The sequence below is a fragment of the Phaethon lepturus genome, unplaced genomic scaffold, assembly GCF_000687285.1.
Source record: "Phaethon lepturus isolate BGI_N335 unplaced genomic scaffold, ASM68728v1 scaffold15006, whole genome shotgun sequence".
NCBI classification, from domain to species: Eukaryota; Metazoa; Chordata; class Aves; order Phaethontiformes; family Phaethontidae; genus Phaethon; species Phaethon lepturus.
Genome location: NW_010548383.1, coordinates 1 through 19,375, shown reverse-complemented (window position 1 = coordinate 19,375; position 19,375 = coordinate 1). Strand labels below are relative to the sequence as shown.

At 43.1% G+C, this 19,375-nt stretch overlaps 1 protein-coding gene across 1 annotated transcript; it reads right to left on the bottom strand.

The window, feature by feature from the left end:
* Positions 1 to 1,480: 1,480 nt before the first annotated feature.
* URB2 (URB2 ribosome biogenesis 2 homolog (S. cerevisiae)) lies at positions 1,481 to 19,267 on the bottom strand. Its single transcript, XM_010289949.1, has 9 exons — positions 19,142 to 19,267; positions 18,143 to 18,319; positions 13,285 to 16,654; positions 11,108 to 11,268; positions 9,807 to 9,917; positions 8,635 to 8,877; positions 7,062 to 7,152; positions 5,296 to 5,435; positions 1,481 to 1,751 (listed from the first exon to the last, which is right to left on the bottom strand). Exons 1-9 carry the CDS (start codon positions 19,265 to 19,267, stop codon positions 1,554 to 1,556), a joined length of 4,617 nt encoding a protein of 1,538 aa, XP_010288251.1. The 3' UTR covers positions 1,481 to 1,553.
* Positions 19,268 to 19,375: the final 108 nt, after the last annotated feature.

Genomic DNA, 19,375 nt, shown 5'->3' with positions numbered 1-19,375 from the left:
TCTGGACACGCTCCAGCAGCAAAATATCCTTCTTGTAGTGAGGGGCCCAAAACTGAACAAGGAGGCTCCAGATGGCAAAGATGGGCAGGCACCAGGGCGGGTTGCAGAGGTAGCTGCCCCAGGGCCAGGAGCAGGCACTGCCCAGGAGCCGCCGCATGCACACCTGCCAGGCACCTGATGCCACAGCCTAGTCAAGGTCCCAGAGGAGATCTGTGATGTGCCAGAAGTGCCCTGCCAGGGCCACAGCCAGCAGGGCAGTGCAGGAGGAACACAAAGGGCTTTATGTCAGACAGGGGTTGCCACAGCACGCCCCTCCCCTGCCTGCCCCAAAGTCCAGCTCCACCTGCTTCAGCTCCCACACAGCCCTGCTCACCTCCCTTGTGTGTGCCATATGGAGTCTCCTGCCCAGACAAACTTCATCCTTTGGACCTTGCTATGAGGCAGATGGACCCAATAAAAGGAGTAAGCCACATTCCAGTCTTCCTCTGCACACCTATAGATCAAAACAGATAATCATGTGAGAGTATTGAGTTCTCACTACTAACCGCGTGCATGCGTGAAGATTGTCCTACCACTTACATAAAAGTTTAGATAGTGTCTATCATTTTCAATACAATGAACTTCCATAGTTTAGCTAATGAAAGGGAGCTATTTGGTAAAGCTTCTTACAGGCTTAATGTGATTAATTTACCATGGCTTATTAAATTACTGTCAGCTGAGTTGCAGTAAGTCCAGGGCTTACTCTTAACCTAGAGTGAATGCAAAGCAACATGGCGCAGCTTATACCAAAAAGGTTTCAGATGGGACTTAGCATTTGTCACAAGCTAAAAAAGTATACAGAGAGCGACCACAGCTCAGATGACTAAGTGTAATTGCTTAATGACGGTAAATCAACGAGAGCTGTGAGTAGTCAGTTTTTTTGATTATCATGAGATCATAGGGTAATACAGTTGGGAAGGAAATTCAATAGGTCAGACCGGGTTGCCCAGGGCTGTACTCAAAAGCAAAACCAATCGAGCAAAGAGATACAAGCTTTCAAATTTTTTACTGTTATTTCCACAGTTTTGTACAGTAACCTACCACGCAGCTGTGTAACATTCACAAATTTCTTCAGTAATAAAATGTAAAATAACAAGGTACAAAAATAAGCACTTTATCTGCTTTCATTCTGCTCACCATGTAAGCAAGGGCAGAGTCATAACCCTCACTGGCTTTTACACCAGATTATTGCTTCCACAGAAAAGCACCATGATGTGCTGAAGCCTGACATCTGCTGCCAGACTGCAGCGAGCTCCCCAGGGCTCCCAGCGGGTTCACCAAGGCCAGCACAGGTGAGCAGCAGGACCAGACCTAACAGCACATCCTCCCTCCCTGCTCCCCTTTTCCCCATTATGAAGGCTGGCTGTATAGAGATAAGATGCAATGCATGTTTAGATGACCCTCTTCAGATTTGATCTTACTAGTCATCCCAAACCAAACCAACAGGATTTTCTGAGCACTGCAAGATCAATTCATACGCAGCATGGTGATTACACGGCACCAGGCAGGATTCATTATGCAGTGTACTTTTCCTCTCCCTGTTTTTTTGCTTTGTGGTAGTGGTTGTAATCATTATACAGGTCCTTAAAGACCTCCCTTACACCTGCTGGTAGCGACGCATGTAAGAACTTGATGTCCCGTTCAATGCAAAGGTCAAGGATGTGATATATCCCTTCTGTAAGATGTTTTTTCACAGCTGGGTGCAAAGTCACCTATGAGAAGAACAAAACAGCATTAAATTTGAAGACAAAAAGGCAACAAAACACCCCTCCCACAGTCAGCATACATTAAATGCTGACAACATATTATCCAGTCCATCAGACCACGTGGAACAGTCCATTAGATAAAATCCAAGATTTTAACTTGAGCAATATTTTTCTGATTTTTGCAAACACATTTTGCAAAACAAGCCCCTTGTAATAAAATGCACAAGAGAGCTACTATACACATTGCTGCAGGGGCAAAGACACTGATCATCTTGGAATCACACAAAAATTCCTCAGCAGAAAACTTTAAAAAAACGCTAAAATACTTGCCCTGGATTACACATTTCAGCAGATTCTGTATGTCTCATTAGCTGCATGCTATTAGGACTCAGTTGCAAATGAGCACTTCTTTCAGGCTACTCGATGATTTATATTGGGTAGCCAATCAATTTTAACTTGTCATTTAACAACTTGATATTTATCTAACAATTTATATCTGAGGACTTCAATGTATAAGCCTTAATAAAGGAAGACTTCAAAAAGCTCATGAGATGTGCATTTCCTTGATCTGTTTTAACATCAGAAATCGGGTACCTTGCCCAAGCCATGCAGAAAGTTGAAGGAATACAACGAATGACTGAGGACTCAGTGCCCTGCTCCTGACATTACCCTTGCTCAACCCCACAACTGACAGAACCACCACTACAACCAGGAATATCAGTGCTGACTCTGGAGTCCCCTGGTGCTCCAAGCTAACTGGAATTTGTCCTGTGCTCACAATCACTTGCTAAATACTTCACTGCCTGAGGCGGTGCTGGCCTCTGGCATAATCACATTATTTTTGCCACAGAACCATATCTTATCTTTGCTGAATCCTAAAATTAGCTTTATGCCTCCAGACCTAAGCCTCTCTACTCCAGGCCTAACAAAAACTACATAAAAAGCTACCATTAAAATTCAGGCTTCTTTCTTCCTGAGGCAACTAATAAACTTGCCACTAATGAAGTGCACTCCTAATCACTGTGACAGGCTCCTGCTCTCTTTCTGTCCTAAATGTAAAACAGCTAATATATTTTATTAGACCTGCTAGCATAGCTGGGAAAAACAGAGAAGGCATTAAGGGACATAAACCCTTCTTTGGATCTGTGACCCTGATGAATTTGCATGTCCAAAAGTTTGCCATTTTCCCCCTCTATGTCAGTTGATCTATTGGCTGGTTTATAGCAGATGTTATTTCTCCCTACACCATGCACTAAAGTAACAGAACAGTTGAGCATCACAACTCCCAGTGAATACACTGGGCTGGTCTCTCACTTCCTAGGGAAGAAAAATGACTGTAGAGAACAAGGACAGGAAAACCCACAGCTACTGAGAAGATGGATCAGATATCCCACCTGGGATAAGCAGATACCTCAGAGCTGCAGTTAATGGAACTGCATCCCCTACATCACAAATTAATTTGGACCCATGCCTTATTTGGGCCATTCTTGCTTTGCAGTGCAGTTTCCTATAAACACCCTCCAATAACACTATGGGAAGCAGAACCAAAAATTTAAACAGCTGGCACTCCTGGCTGGCAGTTAATTATGCTTGTAAGTGTTTTATGGTCTATATAGTTAGCACAACCAATTTGTCAAGCATTACAGAGCTCTTGATGTGAGACATTAAATGTGTGAAGAGGTATTTCACTATTGCTGAATTAAGCAACAGCTCATAGACAACAAGGGAAAAGCACCGTCAACAGTAGGAAAGAGGCTATAGATGCCACCCACTCCAGCAAGGAATCTTTGTAGATTCACACAAAATAATTCACAAGGGTATTTTATTTCCTGGTATAAAGAGGAAGCACTGAGGGAACTGTTACACAACTATTTTAGGAGTCAGTGACTTTTTAGGCCAGCAGCTTTCATCAGTTTTAGTTTACAGACCCTTAAAAGGGTTTCAGTAAGTGTGCAGATGCCCATATAGAGATCTAAATCTACCAACACGTTTTTCTCAGTTACTTTTGATGGACCCCCAAGCTTTTCAGATCACAGGCTGAAAGCCATTGATCTGGACTCAGAAGAGATGAATGGTTAAAGGAGTTTTTCTCTCTCTCTGCAGAGCAACATGAAAGATGCATACATGCCCCCTTAAGACAGACATGCTGAGGTCTTCCCTGCCTCAGATATCCATCAATTTCCACCAGTCTCATGAACAAAGAAATCATCTTGTGATGATTGTGATCTATCTATTCTGTCTGACAGAAAAACACCCCTTTGTCACAGCGTCTGGTGGCTCACTACACCGATTCCCCTTTCCACGCCCAAAGGTTCCATGCATATATTACTGATCTGTGGTGTCAGCTATCATCCATCATTTTCCATTTCCCAGTGATAAGTATTGCACAAAACTTTCCTAGAAGTCTCATGAGACTTTGTACACTGCTAATACTGAGTAGAGTGTCCTTTTAACTTGGAAAGGTAATTTGACAATTCAAGTCAGGCTTTCTGAGTAAAGGCTCTACATTCAGTGATAAACAGATTTCAGAGAGAGTTAAATAGAGCAGAAGTAGTCTTAACAGTAATTTGTCCATCGTATTTGCTAAACTGCTATGTTTACTATGTAAACAATAACCAACTTACCAAGGAACACTAAATAACAGAGCTAAAACCTGACATATCCCATTGTTTGGCTTCCAAACCTTGGAAAAAAGCCGGACAACAGAGGAGGCAGCTCAGTTTAAGCTACATAACAACCTTCATGGTTAGTTACATTGGTTACACCATAATCCTTCAGAAACATAGCACCAGTTAAGATATTTTTGTGGCAAGAGAGCCTCAAATCAAAGACAAAAATTCCTTTTTGTATTTCAGCCCATACCCAGGCCAGAGCCACAAATAATCAATTTGCAGGTACTTGCATTCAAACCCTGTTAAAATCTAAATCCATTAGGCTGAACATAATGATAATTTGAATGTAGGTCTGGATGTGAGAAGCTACTGACCTGGCTCTGGCATTCGTAATAGTAGAATTAGTTGTTTCCAGCTAGTATGGGAATATCTTTGGTATGAAAGGAGAATTAATGAAAAGCTAAGAATTCTCCAGCCTGGTTAACTTTTTCTCCGTTCACTTACTCATTTAGACCAGACTAAAAGACATTTTCCAGGAGAATTTTTCTCCATTACTTTGCCAGATGGGGCCCTAACTGCTATCAATCCTGGGCAACTAAGACTAGCTGGGAGAAAAACTTAACTACCACATGAAGAAAAAACAACACCCAACATGACAGAAAAGCAAAGCAGTTCTGCAAATAGGCATTGCATTGTTTTGCCTTAAAAAAACCCACAGCCCACACCTTTAGAAAGTTTTTGGGAGCCAGGTAAGAAAGATTCTCAGGAACTCTTGCTCAAAGTAACAGAGAGTCTGGATCAAACCTGTATCCCCACGAGGCACAGCAACTGTTATAACTTTACAGGTTTTACAAAACTTAACACAGCTGCCTTTGGAACAGGAACTCCAAAGCCAGCACAATACCATGGCACTTTCAAGATGGACAAGAACATGTTACCTTCTGCAATTCAGTCACATACTGAGCTACAATGAAAGCCGAAAACACAGTAAAGTCCTCCATTTCTGCAGCAATATGAGTATACATCCGTTCCACCAAGTGTGCACACTTCAGTATAACTTCAAACTCATCTGTGTTGCCTAAAAACAGAAAGTGAGTTGCAGTCTGGCATTTAAGGCTTAAAAACACTAGGGAAAAGACAAAGAATCACCCAGTCTTCCATATGATTCTTGAACTACATGATGCCAACACCAGCTTGCCCATTTTATCTTTTCTTAACAAGCCACAGCTGAGAGGCCCCCCAAACTCCCCTAACACACCATATGCATCTCCTCCAACAGTTATTTTATAAGAGCACACTGTTCACACTCCACATGCACTGCAAGGCAAAAAGTGTTTGTTATATATGCTAAGTGCTAAAAGCAGCATCTATGGTCCCTTCCATGATTCAGTCCCAACCATCATTGTGGAGGAAAGAACAAGGAGACCAGAAAATTATATTCTCTGCCTACAGAAAGTCAGAAGAGATCTCTTAAATAACAGCATAGTAAGAAAGCTTTCTGATAAGATTTATTACATGGAATATAGCAGTAGAAGCCACAGCACTGGAGATATTTAAAGTGAGACTGCAAAGATCACCAGAGGATTTACCCTTTCAGTAGGCAGTGAATGAAGGGAACTAACACAAACAAGGGAGAAGGGAAATCTAGAAATTACTTCATATTATGTGTTATGAAAATAAACTTTAGGACACCATGTACCCATAAGTTTCCTGTGACCCTTGCCTTACATAAACACATTACAGAAGCTAGAACTTTCTCAAAGTTTGGCACCAGTTTGACATACCTGTACCTCTATTATTAAGCCTTTGCTAGTATATTCCTCCATGATGCATACGTACACTTAAGTTTACCCACAGTTGTGGGCAACATATCAGCTGAGATAAATCTGAACATGGAATAAGCTTTAGACATCAGTGGAAAGCTGGGATACAAGCAGTTGCAGGCCATGAAGTCAACTTGTCTCAAAAAGTCACCACTATTAATGACAGGGTATTTATGTCCTAACCAGCGTAAAGCACAGGAGGATTACATTAATCACCATGAACATCTTTGACTTGGCTACTTTGATAATGCAAATTCTTTAACAACTTCCAGTAATAAGTTTGGGTTTTTTTCTTCCTTTTGAAATATTTACCTACACTAATTCCAAATCCTTGACCATACAGGTGTATCATCTAATCCCAATTGATGCTTCAAATATGTGTAATGTTCTGGTTATATGCTTTAGCACAGAATGGTGACAATTCAGGTCTGTAGTAAACATAGTTCCAGTCTCAAGAAGCTCCATTTAGTAGGATTGATTTGGGGTTATAACTCAGGCATGTTAGTATGTATCACCAGAGTTCACAGCCACCATGCTTTCAGGCACAGAGGTTGATAGGAAGAGCAGAAAATGGACACAACAAGCTTTACCAGTACCTGCCTACTTGCCAGCCAGTCAGTGAAGAATACCTTATTCACCTAAAGCAGTGCTGTCTGGATGCAGCTCCACAGGAGCCCCAGTTACCTTCCTAAGCCCACAATACTACAAAGCTCATCCTCAATTTTACATAAAGGATGGATAGGGCTAATGGTTTTAGTGCCAACGCTAGGTTTTGAGGACTTTGCTTCTGGTGTCAGACCGCCCTGTTTTGCATCTCCTCTTCTAGAATATACAAAATTACAATGTGCATATATAGTGCAAAAGTGGAAAAGATACGGTACCTCTGTCTCCTTTCTGACGTCCTTCATGCATTACAGAAACAACAAGACGATGGAAACTATTCAGAAAAGATGGTGCTGCTTTCAATAGCACCTGCAAAGACATGAAATGAAAGATTATGTAGTAAAAGGAGTGCAGAAGGTAGAGGTACACCACCTCATCATCTGAGGGAAATCAATTCCTGTGAAGGAAACTATATAGCTTATACAGCTGTCAGGAGCAGAGACTATCTTTTCATTGTGCATCCATACAGTATCTAGCTGTCCTGGTTTCAGCCAGTATAGAGCTGGTTTTCTTCACAGAAGCTAGTGTGAGACTGTGTTTTGGATTTGGGATGAGAAACTGTTGATAATGTGCTGATGGTTTGGGTTGTTGCTGAGCAGTCAAGGACAGTCCAGCTTCTTGTGCTGGCCTGCTAGCAAGGAGGCTGGGGGTGCACGGGAAGCTGGGAGGGGACACAGTCAGGACAGCTGACCCAGACTGGCCAAAGAGATATTCCCTACCATACGACGTCATGCCCCATACATAAACTGGAGTTGGCCGGGGGGCGGAAATTGCTGCTCGGGGACGGGCTGCCGATCGCCAGGTGGTGAGCAATTGCTGTATTGGGCATCACTTGTTCTTGTACATTCCTTTGTTGGTATTATTATTGTTGTTTCTTTCTCTCTTTCCGTCCTATTAAACTGTGTTTATCTCAACCCACGAGGTTTTTTTTCTAATTATCTCCCCCATCTCACTGCGGGAGGGGGAGTGAGTGAGCGGCTGCGTGGTGCTTAGTTGCCAGCTGGGGCTAAACCACGACACTAGCACATGAGAATCCTGGAGCAGGACTGCAGTCCTGGCCATATTCAAATATAAGTAACAAGTAAACATCACATTAGAGTTACTACATGTCTCCAAAGTAGCATTTGGTTTAGTACCCTAATGTCTAGGGAATTTGTTCTTGCTGGTAGAGAACCTGTGTAGCCAGACAGATTCACAGAACGCAGGGTCCAGTAACACTACAGATCACTGTGTGCAAACAGCCTGGATAGGCAGCTTTCTACCACAGGGTTTTTGTAAGGGCTTTTTAGCAATGTGTACTGCCTTGCTTTTTTGAATTCGCCATTTCTCTATCTTTAACTTTCTTGCCATGTTTTCACTTTCCCATGCCAGAAGGCTGACAAGAACACCAGGATGGTACAATGTTTGAAGGTCACCAACTTCTAACATGTCTAAGTCCTGTTTTCAAAGGACTGCAGAATCTTGATCTTCAGTGAGAATGAGGTCCTACAGCCTGAGCATTTGTGCTTGTAGAAATCAATCATAAAAAAAGAGAAAGATTTATCCTAATCTAGCATCAGATGTTGATAAGCAATGTGCTAGCAAAGACCAACAATGCAGACATAAAACAAAGGAGGAAAGCAACTGAAATGATGTGATTTTGAGATTCCCAGCCTTTTAAATGATAAGCGGTACAAAGTACTTTCATACTACCAGGACAAATGATTTCAAAACCACTATTAAAAAAAAATTCTCATCACTGGCCTCTGTGTTGGTTCTTTCTACCTTTTTCTCCTCCTCCCGCTCCCTCACCTTTGGATGACACTGCACAATAGAGAAGAGCACTTCATGGACTCCCAGGAAAACGCCACGATAATCTTCTGTCTTCAGATGATCCAGAGGGACTGTTAGAAGAATGCTGAATGCCAATGCCACATGGTGTGGATTCAAGAGAATCCCTTCTCCTTGCCTTAGCAGAGCAGCTACAGTCTCTAGAATAGGTACAACTATGGTGGAAATCAGAGATTGGTCCTGACAGGCCTCTTTGGTTTGCATCTACAAGAAGACAGGAAACAGGTAAGGAGGAGTGCACCTATCACGAGCATTTACACATGAGACAACCATAATGCTCTGACTTGAGCATTATGGAACTAGAGTGGTGCAAGCTACACTGGCAGGGGGACTCCTGCACTTTAGCCATTTTCATGCAGCTGTGCCCTGGGCGAGGCTGCATATGATGCATTTCAAGCAAGCATTGCTGTGAGTGTGGAATTGTAACTATTGCCCAGTCCGCTGACAACCAGCACCTCTTTGCACCTCCTCACATGAATGCATAATGCAGTCCTCTCCTTTATGAGCATGCAAACCTACCAAAAAAGGGCAAAAATTGTATGCTCACGTTTCCCAGGCATTGCAGAGCCAACCTCTGACAAATTCTGGTCTAGAGACACCATCACCACAAGAGAAGAAAAACCTACATCACTAGGTTTGTATGCTCTACAAATGAAGGACAGGAAACCTGGGTTTGGTTACTTTCAGTTAAGTTTCACCATTCGTAATTCAGCAAATTTATATCATTACTTTTTTAAATATGAGAACCTTTTTCTTTTTGTTTTGCTGCTGTTGGCTTCTGCTGCAACATGTGGCTGCCAGTTACCTTCTCCTTTGGACAGAAGGAAGGACAGGAGACTCCAGACTCTCTTCTCTGCAGCCTAACAAGTCTCTCCCAAGCTCCAGATTACATGGTGCAGACCCAGAAAATTACTGATAATAAGAAATGGATGACCTACACACTGCACTCACAGGAGGAGATTTACTTGAGAAAAGAGTCTAGACAAAAAAGCGCAGGTGAATCTGGTATGCATTTTTCTAGTATCCAAAACTTTTTTGTTCCTGTATGCCTCTGCGCATGTTAGATGTAAGGACTACAGACTCCCAACAAATAAAAGGGATAGGTAATGAAGTTACAATAAAGAGATACTTACAGCTAAAGCTGTGATTATCTGTGGGCTGGCAAACCAGAAAGCTTTCTCTTTGTCTCCACTTAATGGGCAGCTGAGCAACAATTTGGTTAGCGTAACAGCTGACAATACTTCCTGCAGAAAGCAGACTGGTGATCAGTCACAGGTACAAGATGCACTGGCTCCTTTCAAGCACAGAAGTGCTCTTTCAAAGGCAGTGGCAGTTTTGAGCATTACCAGAGCCTTGACACATGAAAGTCCTCTCACCAACAGATCTCTCTGGAAATTGTGAAATAAGCAGCAGCTCAACAAAATTCAATATGCTGAGCAGCACTGGCCCAAAAGTACTGCATGCTACATTCATTTTAGAATCAACTTACTGTACAAAAAGGCTTATGTGATTTTTAAGAAAGGAAAGACTTCTCCTTCAACTGCCACTAGATAACAGAGGGAAGCAAGGGGAACACAGGGACACCAGTACACTATACGCTAAGAATGCTTCATTTGGCAGTAGGGGTTTTTTTACTTGCTGGCTGTTATGACAGACTGATTAAAGAAACAAACTATACTCAGGTGGCAGGAAATACATGTATAGTACAGGAATACCAGATACACTTTCAAAAAGACGTATCAAGAACTGATGCAGCATATCCGTGTCTATTTCTGACAAATGAAACAGAGCCAGATAAATCCCTAAATTTAATCCAAGTTTAATTCTCAAGTCACTGAACTTTCTATGGAGAGTTCAGCTAGCTCTTTTGCCAAAATGTTACCACTGATGCTTAAGCTGCTCTGGAGAAAGGCATAGTATTTAAAAAGCTACTGTGTGGTATCTGGTTATTACAGAGTAAAAATCTTTATAGAGACAATATCAAAACCACAGGTGGAGTTTTGTTTTTATTTAAAAATGCCAGCATCTTAACCCTGTTAAGAGTCACAGACAAACAGTTGTTAAACTCACTGACCGCTAGGATCTGTTGTGCAAGAGCTTTGATCGTCAAGTAGAAAAAAAAAAATTCAGCATGGCCTGTAACATCACAGCTGTGTGATTTCTGTTGACAATACATGGAATTAAGACTGCTAAGTCCTTAAACTGGACAGTTTTTTCCAGTAGGTTTCCATGATCTTTCCACCTCTCTCAATTTATATCCAGAACATAGCACAGTTACCAAGCCCTCAACTGTATAAATTAATGTAACCTGACCACTGAACATAAATCAAGAAGAGGAAAAATGTATTTATCAGATGTCATTCAACTAACAAATTTTTTCAAGATACAGAAAAATGAAGAAAGAAGTTTACAATAAACTAAGCTGATGCCTTACTTTAGCCTTCTGTTGCCAAACATTCCTCATTTCAAGTCCCTGCAGCATCAGCCTCATTATGGTATAAAACTCCTCGGCAGGGCAGTTTCCCAGCAGCTGGACAAGCACCTCTGTCAGCTCCATCTCCATACTTTGGATCACCTGGGTTGTGACTGCAGGACCTGCATAGTCAAGAGTCACAAGCATGTCTTAATTCCCAAGACAGGGACTTCCACAGGCAAGAACAGGGCTAATCGAACCTCAAAACAGCTCTGTGGGTACCTTTTTAACACTCAAATGCATAGAGGGCCCCATGCTTTCTCTTTACCTCCCTCCCCACTAGTGAAATGAATTGCTGTTCTCAAGTATTTCCTACCCTAGGGTTCACAGAACAGTCACCATGCCAATAAAAAGCCTTCAGTAGTATAGAAATACTACAACAAAGCATGTGCACAAGCCAAGAGAGTAGGCTAAACAAGTCCCAGGGCTTTACTACAAATGCTGGCCAAAGAGCCATCACAAGACACAAAAGCATTAAGCTGACAAAGTTCAGGTCTCCGCTGATCGTAAGTCACACTCCCCACTTACTCAATTATTACTCTGTAGACAGTCCTGGACTAGCTTATATCTTAATTGATTTTGAAGGCTTGTTTTTTAGTTCCGCAAGTATCCACAGGATCTGTGACAGTACTGAAAGTCCTCTTCAACAGGAATCTATATTTCAACTTACTGAATACTTTACTTATTCATCAGAAATTCTTGCAGCTTTTTACAGTGATTAATTACATCTCCAGCTAAAGCACTTTACAACCTTACACTAGTACAGTGAGGCACAGGATGAGAGAGAGAAAAGTTAGCTGAAAAATTACAGCAGTTGACACCTCCTCATGCTCCCTAGTCCTAGTGTGAAATTCCTGCTCTCAGTGCCCTTAAGTGAACCCCACATGCTGAAAGACCAAAATGCAGGCCAAAGAGACAGACTAAGCCTGTATCTATGTGTAAATTCTAGCTCAAACTCGACTGCGCAAATTCAAAATTAGATCTTCCATGGAGAGCTGTGCTCTGTTCTTAACTACCTAAAGCCAACATAAACATTGAGCTCATGACCGTAGTACACTTGAGCAGTAGTCTCCAAAGTGGGATGCAGACACCTCAGGGTGTGTACAAGACAATCCACTGGGGTGTAGGAATTCTAAATAAAATATCTTTAATAAATAAAAGTAAAAATAGTGTTTATTTCATCTTTCTCTCATGCTTTTTAAAATTTTTGTGTATGCTTTGTAATATACATAGTATGCTAGTAGTACATATAGCTACATAGTAGCTAGAGTAGCACATGCATATAATTTATAAAGAAACATATACTGAGGCTGCATGCTCAATTTATTTTTTTTACTGATAGGTGTGCACAATCAAAAATGTTTGGAGACCACTGTGCCAGAGCACATCAGTAGTAAGTTCAATAAATTCCAACTGTTTGAAGAAGTCAAAGAGAACAGTTAACGCCTGTGCTATGTTTAGTTCATCTCACTTTCTGAATGAGACAATATAAAGGAACCATTAGGTCACACAGCTGGCAAGAGAGGTTTTTCTTGTCATTTCTAGCCATCTCTTTATTTGATAGGGATAAAGGGACCGATCTGCCATCTCCCACAGACTTTATCCAAATTACAGATGTTCAGCATTCTTAACAGTTAGGTCACTTCCACTGTTCTATAACCTTGCCTATCAGATACAAAAATATATTAGTATTTTACTGTAAGGTACACAAAAATCCTCAAGTAAGACATATCAGATCTGACCTGGCGCATATCAGCTGCTTCAGTGGTGCCTACTATACCAACTACATCAGTAGAAGGACACTGCATCTTCAGCCCTACATCCAGAAGTATTACCATGTTCCAGTTACTGTCAAAATGCTCTACAGGGATAAGTAACTGAGGACCTCAACTCTATTGATGTTTGCATCTTTGGGGAAAAGATCATTACCAAATTACGTGGTGGCTGTGGTCCAGGTACCACAACACTGCCTCCTTGAAAATTTTCCTGTTATGCACTTATAAAAGGATAGCCTACTGCTTTAACACACGTAAATAGATACAGACTTTACAAAAAGCTGGATGTTTTGCTAAATGGCTTTTAACTCGCCTCTGTGCTGCAAAACTAGCAAGGGAAGTGAAGAAAGGGAGTTTTCATACCAGTAAGAAGCTTTTTTATAGCAAAAACAACCGTGACTGCAGTTTCTTTTCCAGGATACAGCTCTGGCACTGAGCAGAAGACCGTTAGGAACTGCAACGCAGACTGAAGGAACTGCAGATTACCTCCCGCGCAGGGCAGCTCTCTCAGTATCTGAGAGTAAAACTTTTGGTACAGTTTAATACGAGGTTGCTCCAAAAACCCACTGGGCTCCTTCTGCCAGCCCTTTTTGACAGCATGGCTCAGATCTGCTTTGAGAAGAGTAGTGACAGATGGTATGAATGCTACAGGCAAAGGCTGGTTTTGGGTGCTACTCTGAAGACCGTGTTCAACAGTTCTGACCATCTGCAGAACTACTGGCTCCAACAGAGCAGACAGTACATCCACAGACTGCAGCTTCTTTTCTGGCAGCTGCTGAAGGTAGAGTGTGACGACATGACACAGTGTGGTGAATGCCATGAGCAGTAACTGCCCAGCTGCGGGATTCCAGTTTTTCCAGCCTTTGCTTTTGGCTGCACCAACATCTGGCTTGCAGCTCACCAGGAAAGACATGAACTTCTCCAAGTTGAGCCTCACACTTTGCCTTCTTTCAATAATCATCTGAAGAAAGCTTTCCAAAAAGGCTTGGACCTCCTGGAGATACCGTGCCCAAGCAGGAATAGTCAAAACATCAGTGAAGAATTTGCTAGCTGTGAGCTGGGAGGTCATGACAGCCTCAAGGACATCACTGGCATGAAACACCTTAAAAACAGAGTTGCCATTCCTGCCAGCTTGCAGGCACCTCAAGAGGTGGAAGCAGGTACTTAAACACTTCAGCAGTAACAGCTTGCTGCAAGAGACACTAGCCTTGGTATTGGTTAGTAGGGACAGCAGCACCAGAAAACACCGGGTACAGTCAGAAGGAAGAAGACTATCTAGTTTCAGAAGAGAAGCAATTTCTAGCAAACCCAAGCAGCTTTCCAGCTGACTTTCTTTCAGGATGACAGAGCAGCCGTTTTTTGCCAGCAATACTATACATTGGGCAACCTTCTCCAGTGTTTTCCAAGATAAGCTGAGCTGATCCTTCAGCAGTTTGTTTTCTGACGGTGCTGCCAATGGGTCGACAGGTCTGCAAGGAGATAGAATTTCTTCATGCCAAGGGATATTACCTGCAGACAGCTGTTGAAGTGGCAGATCTACTGAATCCCTGGCAGCAGAAGGCAGCACCCTAGCGAACTGATGAATAAGACTGGTCAGAAAAGCACAATGCAGGACTTTCATTTCTGGTAGAAAGGAGCTATGTGTCAAACCAAGAGATATCTTCCCAATGCTGATGGAAGGCTCCAGGTCTGCATCAGCTTCCTGAGCTTTGGCCAATACTAATGTCTCTAAAAGCACATTTGCAATGTACTCTACATCGTTCAGGGAAATATACGGCAACAGGATAGTCAGGTTGGAGATGATGAGGTGCCAGTGGGCCGTGGGGTAGGTGAGATCACTTATCGTGCTGATATCTCCATCCCATGGTTGAAATTCTCCCCTGCTCAAGCTGGATCTCCCAGACTCCAGGATGAAAGCTGCAGCACGCTGCAAGGCCTGTAGGTCAGCTTTGGTCTGCATTAAGATCATCTTCATTTTCTGAAGTGTAAGCAGTTCTAAGCAATATTTACTAGTGGAGGCAAAACTATTTGCAAGTTCCATGACTCTCTCCCAGCACTGCTCCTCCACACCAGTGAGAAAAGCCGAAATGCCCCCATGTCTTGCAGTAGGTAGAGCAACAGCACCGGCAATTTCAGCTGCTGGAGACACATACTTACTGCAGCTAACACCAAACAAAGTGTCTACCTCAACCCAAGTGTAAACAAGGAGGAGAGCAGAGTCACTGGCCTTTCTTAGCCAAAGGTCTGACTTCTCTTCTTCTCTTCTAGGAGCCTGCAGCAGCTCAATCAGTGGCTGAATTATTCCCTTCTGCATCTTTGCCAGCAGACTCTGAGTGCGAAGGACCACAGGGGAAGGACTGACGTCATCTAGGCTTCTCATGTTGAACAGAAAAGCATGCAGCACCGAGCTCACTGAGAGCAGCTTCAAGGCCGTGTCAGCTGACCCTTCAACAGCAGGAACGATAAGGGTCTGGCATTTCTCCACCAAGAGACACAAAATGTCCAGAATCTGGTTGGGCGGCAGTTCAAGGAGGCACTCACGAAGCTTTACCGTCAGGCCAGCAGAGAAGACAGGCAGCCTCAGCTCATCAGCAGCTGGCCGGCAAATGACTGTCAGCACCTCCTCAAAGAGCCGTGGGAACTGTCGCAGCTTGGAGTAAGTCTGAAACACGGTGTTGATGAGCGCCTCCTGGGGCTTCTTCGTACGTGGCTCGGAAACTGTGGCATCAATCCAAGCCGAGGACACTAAGTCATCCAAGTCTGGCTCTATTATAAGGTGGTTTAATGATATCAAGACTTTGAGACACCTGAACCAAGCCGGGATGGAAGCTTGGGAGTGACTCACCAACATCTGTGCTAGCCTGCGGTAAAACCCAAACTGTACCTCCTTGTGCCGGATACGGTCACTGGCAACGTTATAGATATCGCTGCTAAGCACCAAGTTCAGAAGCTGTTCCAAAGCAAGCAGCTCTGTGCTCCAGTCCACAAGACAGAGCAGGTCCTCCCTCACACCCTGCTGTAGGCCAGAGAGCCTGAGACAGCCAAAAAGCCTGCTGAGCATGTGGAAGCACACAAGGTGGTTTTCTGCCTTACAATACGAGTCCAGGAAGAGCTTATATAGCAGGGACACCGAACCAGCCACAACAGCTCCATGGAGGGCAGGTTCACAAAAACCACTGCCCAGCTTGGTCTGCACTGTGTTGACTGGTAGCAAAAGACTTTTCAAAGCTCCTTTCTTCTTCTCCTGTTCTGGCAGAAGCTCCTCTTTGTAGGATGAGAAAAGCTCAGGCTGGAATAACCCAGCCTGCAGCAAAGTTTCTACTTGGTTTCGGATTTCCCTGCTCAGGTGCTGACGCACATGGTTGTCATCTGCTTGTGTCCAGCTCCTCACAGTCAGCATGTGCCTCAGGAGCAGACATGGCTGAAGCAAGTGACTTGTCACTTGCCCAAACACACGATTTGGGTTGGTTTGCTGCCTCTGAATCAGGAGGTACTGAGCAAAGGTAAGTTGTAGGACGCTGAACACCTGGGAGCCCACAGTGTTGTCAGAAGCCAGCTGCTGACATGCCAGCTTGGACAGATTGCTGAGGAGATCAACCAAGAGCTCACACTTTGCTGTGTAAATGATGGAGAGTGAAGGAGTAGAAAGAATGCCACTGGAGCAACTCAACACTGTCCCAATGTTTTGCCATGTTTTTTGAGAACAGGCTTCTGATAATCTTTCATTTATGACCTGAAGATTGGAGGGGAAAAAAAAAGAAGTCAATTTTGCACACAAAAATAAAACTCATCATAATGAACCAACAAACCAACACCACCTTCTGTGAGCTCTGGCTGCAAGAAGGAAGTTACAAGGACCTGCCAATAGCTGCTGCTGGGCCTCTCATATTATGGGTCTCAAGCTAGAAGCTCCTCTGGCCAGAACAGTGTCCCTGCATTTGTTTGCACCACAGCATGAGTGAGGAAGCCCTCCTTCAGTATGTGTGCTACCAGCAACAGCATAAGACTATCCATACTTGACCCTAACACTTGATTCTGCAGAAAGGGAGTAGGGGTAAATTCCCTCCTTTCTTGCAAGGTCCCCAAAATTATGTTCCAAACAACAAAAAACCACACACAACAAACTTCCTACCTTTGATCCAGGAAGCTTATTCAGTAAGCACGGCCTGTATCAGAAATAGAGTGGCCAGCAAGAGCAGGGGAAGTGATTGTATCCCTGTACTCGGCACTGGTGAGGCCGCACCTTGAATCCTGTGTTCAGTTTTGGGCCTCTCACTACAAGAAGGACATTGAGTTGCTGGAGCGTGTCCAGAGAAGGGCAACGAAGCTGTGAGGGGTCTGGAGCACAAGTCTTATGAGGAGCGGCTGAGGGAACTGGGGTTGTTCAGTCTGGAGAAGAGGAGGCTGAGGGGAGACCTCATCGCTCTCTACAACTACTTGAAAGGGGGTTGTGGTGAGGTGAGTGCTGTTCTCTTCTCCCAAGTAACTAGTGATAGGACGAGAAGAAATGGCCTCAAGTTGCACCAGGGGAAGTTCAGACTGGATACTAGGAAAAATTTCTTTACTGAAAGAGTGGTCAGGCATTGGAACAGGCTGCCCAGGGAGATGGTGGAGTCACCATCTCTGGAAGCGTTGAAAAAACATGTAGACGTGGCACTTCAGGACATGGTTTAGTGGGCATAGTGGTGTGGGGTTGATGGTTGGACTTGATGATCTTAAAGGTCTTTTCCAATCTTAACGATTCTGCGATTCTGTGACTAAATATCATCTGCATATTTTAAAAAGAGACAGTTTCCCGTGCTGATATCGGGAATGTGAAGGACTGTTCTCTCTCCTCTTTGCGGGGTACACAATTAGAATTTTTAGAATTTAGAATACACAATTCTAAAGAATTCTAAAGAATCATAAAGAATTACATTTACTTTAACTTGCATTTCCCTTAATTTTCTCAAACTTTGTGTCAATTTCCCTATGGTTTTCTCCTTCAATCCCCTTTTTCTTTGCTCCCTTTTCTCACCTCCAGATAAACTTGTCAGCAAACAAATTCAGTAATAGTTTACAAATCTGCCTCTATTCTAGAGCTAAAAATCTCATCTGTCTCCTTATACCTCGTAGTAGACAGTTCATCTCCTCAGTACAAGCCCCACTGGACTAAAACAGATCCTTAAATTCTTTCCACCAGACCCTCTACCGTCTCTGTCCTTGCTCTTTTTTTACTTACCTGTGCAACTGAAAAGCTGAGACCGATTGTCTTCCCACTTTTTAAGAGATTCTGTAGTCTTTTACTATGGATAACATTGTCTAGATACACCCAGAGTTTCTCAACAACTTCATCCTCCAGTTCAGGTTTCTTATTGTAGTATGAAACCAATGCATGGCTTACCCAGTCGAGTAATACCTGTTAACAAAAGGGAAAAGAAGTAATCTTTAATAACTTCCATACAAAAACAAGACGAAAGTAGTATCTCTTCACAATTACAGCGCTCGTACCTTGAGAATTGCTCTACATCCAAGCAGAACAGGCTCTGAATGAGCAGAGAAGTCCACCCTTCTAGGTTTTAACCAAGATCTAAATTCCTAAGAGCTTTCATTCTAAATCCAATGTTGGCCCTGTGCTCTCCGGTACCCTCCCAAGACAACTTTCAGGAGTCAACATCCTAGGGCCCTTTCATCAGGGTATAATTCTGACAGTTGATACTGATTAGCAAATGTAGTCTTTTAAATCAAAACTTAAAAGAATCAGATGGTTTGCACTTTCTGACAACTGGTATTCCTTTCACATCCTCCTCTTGGCATGTTTAAATTTACTACCTAGAAATTCAGGCCTAGGAATTTAAATGTGTGCATATTGGAAGAGGTTGAAACCTATTAATTTAAGTTATTGATTTCAAAATAAAATTATGGCATATGGCTAGATTTAATAGTCTACGTAACTGAAATAACAGGAACTCTGTCTAGAAGAAAGACTCTTTCTTCCTGCCCTAATGCAGACCTTTCTGCTGAAGCTGCTTGAAAGATGATGTTATGAAAACATCTCACACAACACCACAGCAATCAAAAGCCACCTGTAACTCACCATAAGAGCTATAGCCACACTACTACCTAGGGTCAGAAGCTTAAGCAACTAGATCTGGACTTTTATGAATCAATTCATCCTCAGCAGCAATTAATTATTGGGACTTTTTTTTTCTTTCGCTGTTTACCACTAAAAAGTACTTACTTGCTCTTTATTAGGAAGAACACACTGGTGAGAAATCCACGCAAAGTGGGCTAGTTTGAGTTTGTCTTCCCAAGAAGTCTTGGCGCTTTTCAGCTTCCGGTAAATCCCAGAGTAGATCGCTGCCATCGGGACAGCGCACGGGCCTTCAAAGGCGAAGACACACGACTGAAAGAAACGCCAAACCCGGAGAAGGCCGTAGGACGGGCAGGCGGCCCCGCACCCACCCACCGCCCC

Bases quoted from the DNA above. Each gene is read 5' to 3' on its own strand.
- URB2 (XM_010289949.1), bottom strand. From the start codon at position 19,267: ATGGCAGCGATCTACTCTGGGATTTACCGGAAGCTGAAAAGCGCCAAG. The intron at 9,918-11,107 runs GTAAGGCATCAG...TGCTTTCTGCAG, and splicing joins TTTGGCAACAGAAGGCTAAA to GAAGTATTGTCAGCTGTTAC. The intron at 5,436-7,061 runs GTACCGTATCTT...TTCTGTTTTTAG, and splicing joins ACGTCAGAAAGGAGACAGAG to GCAACACAGATGAGTTTGAA.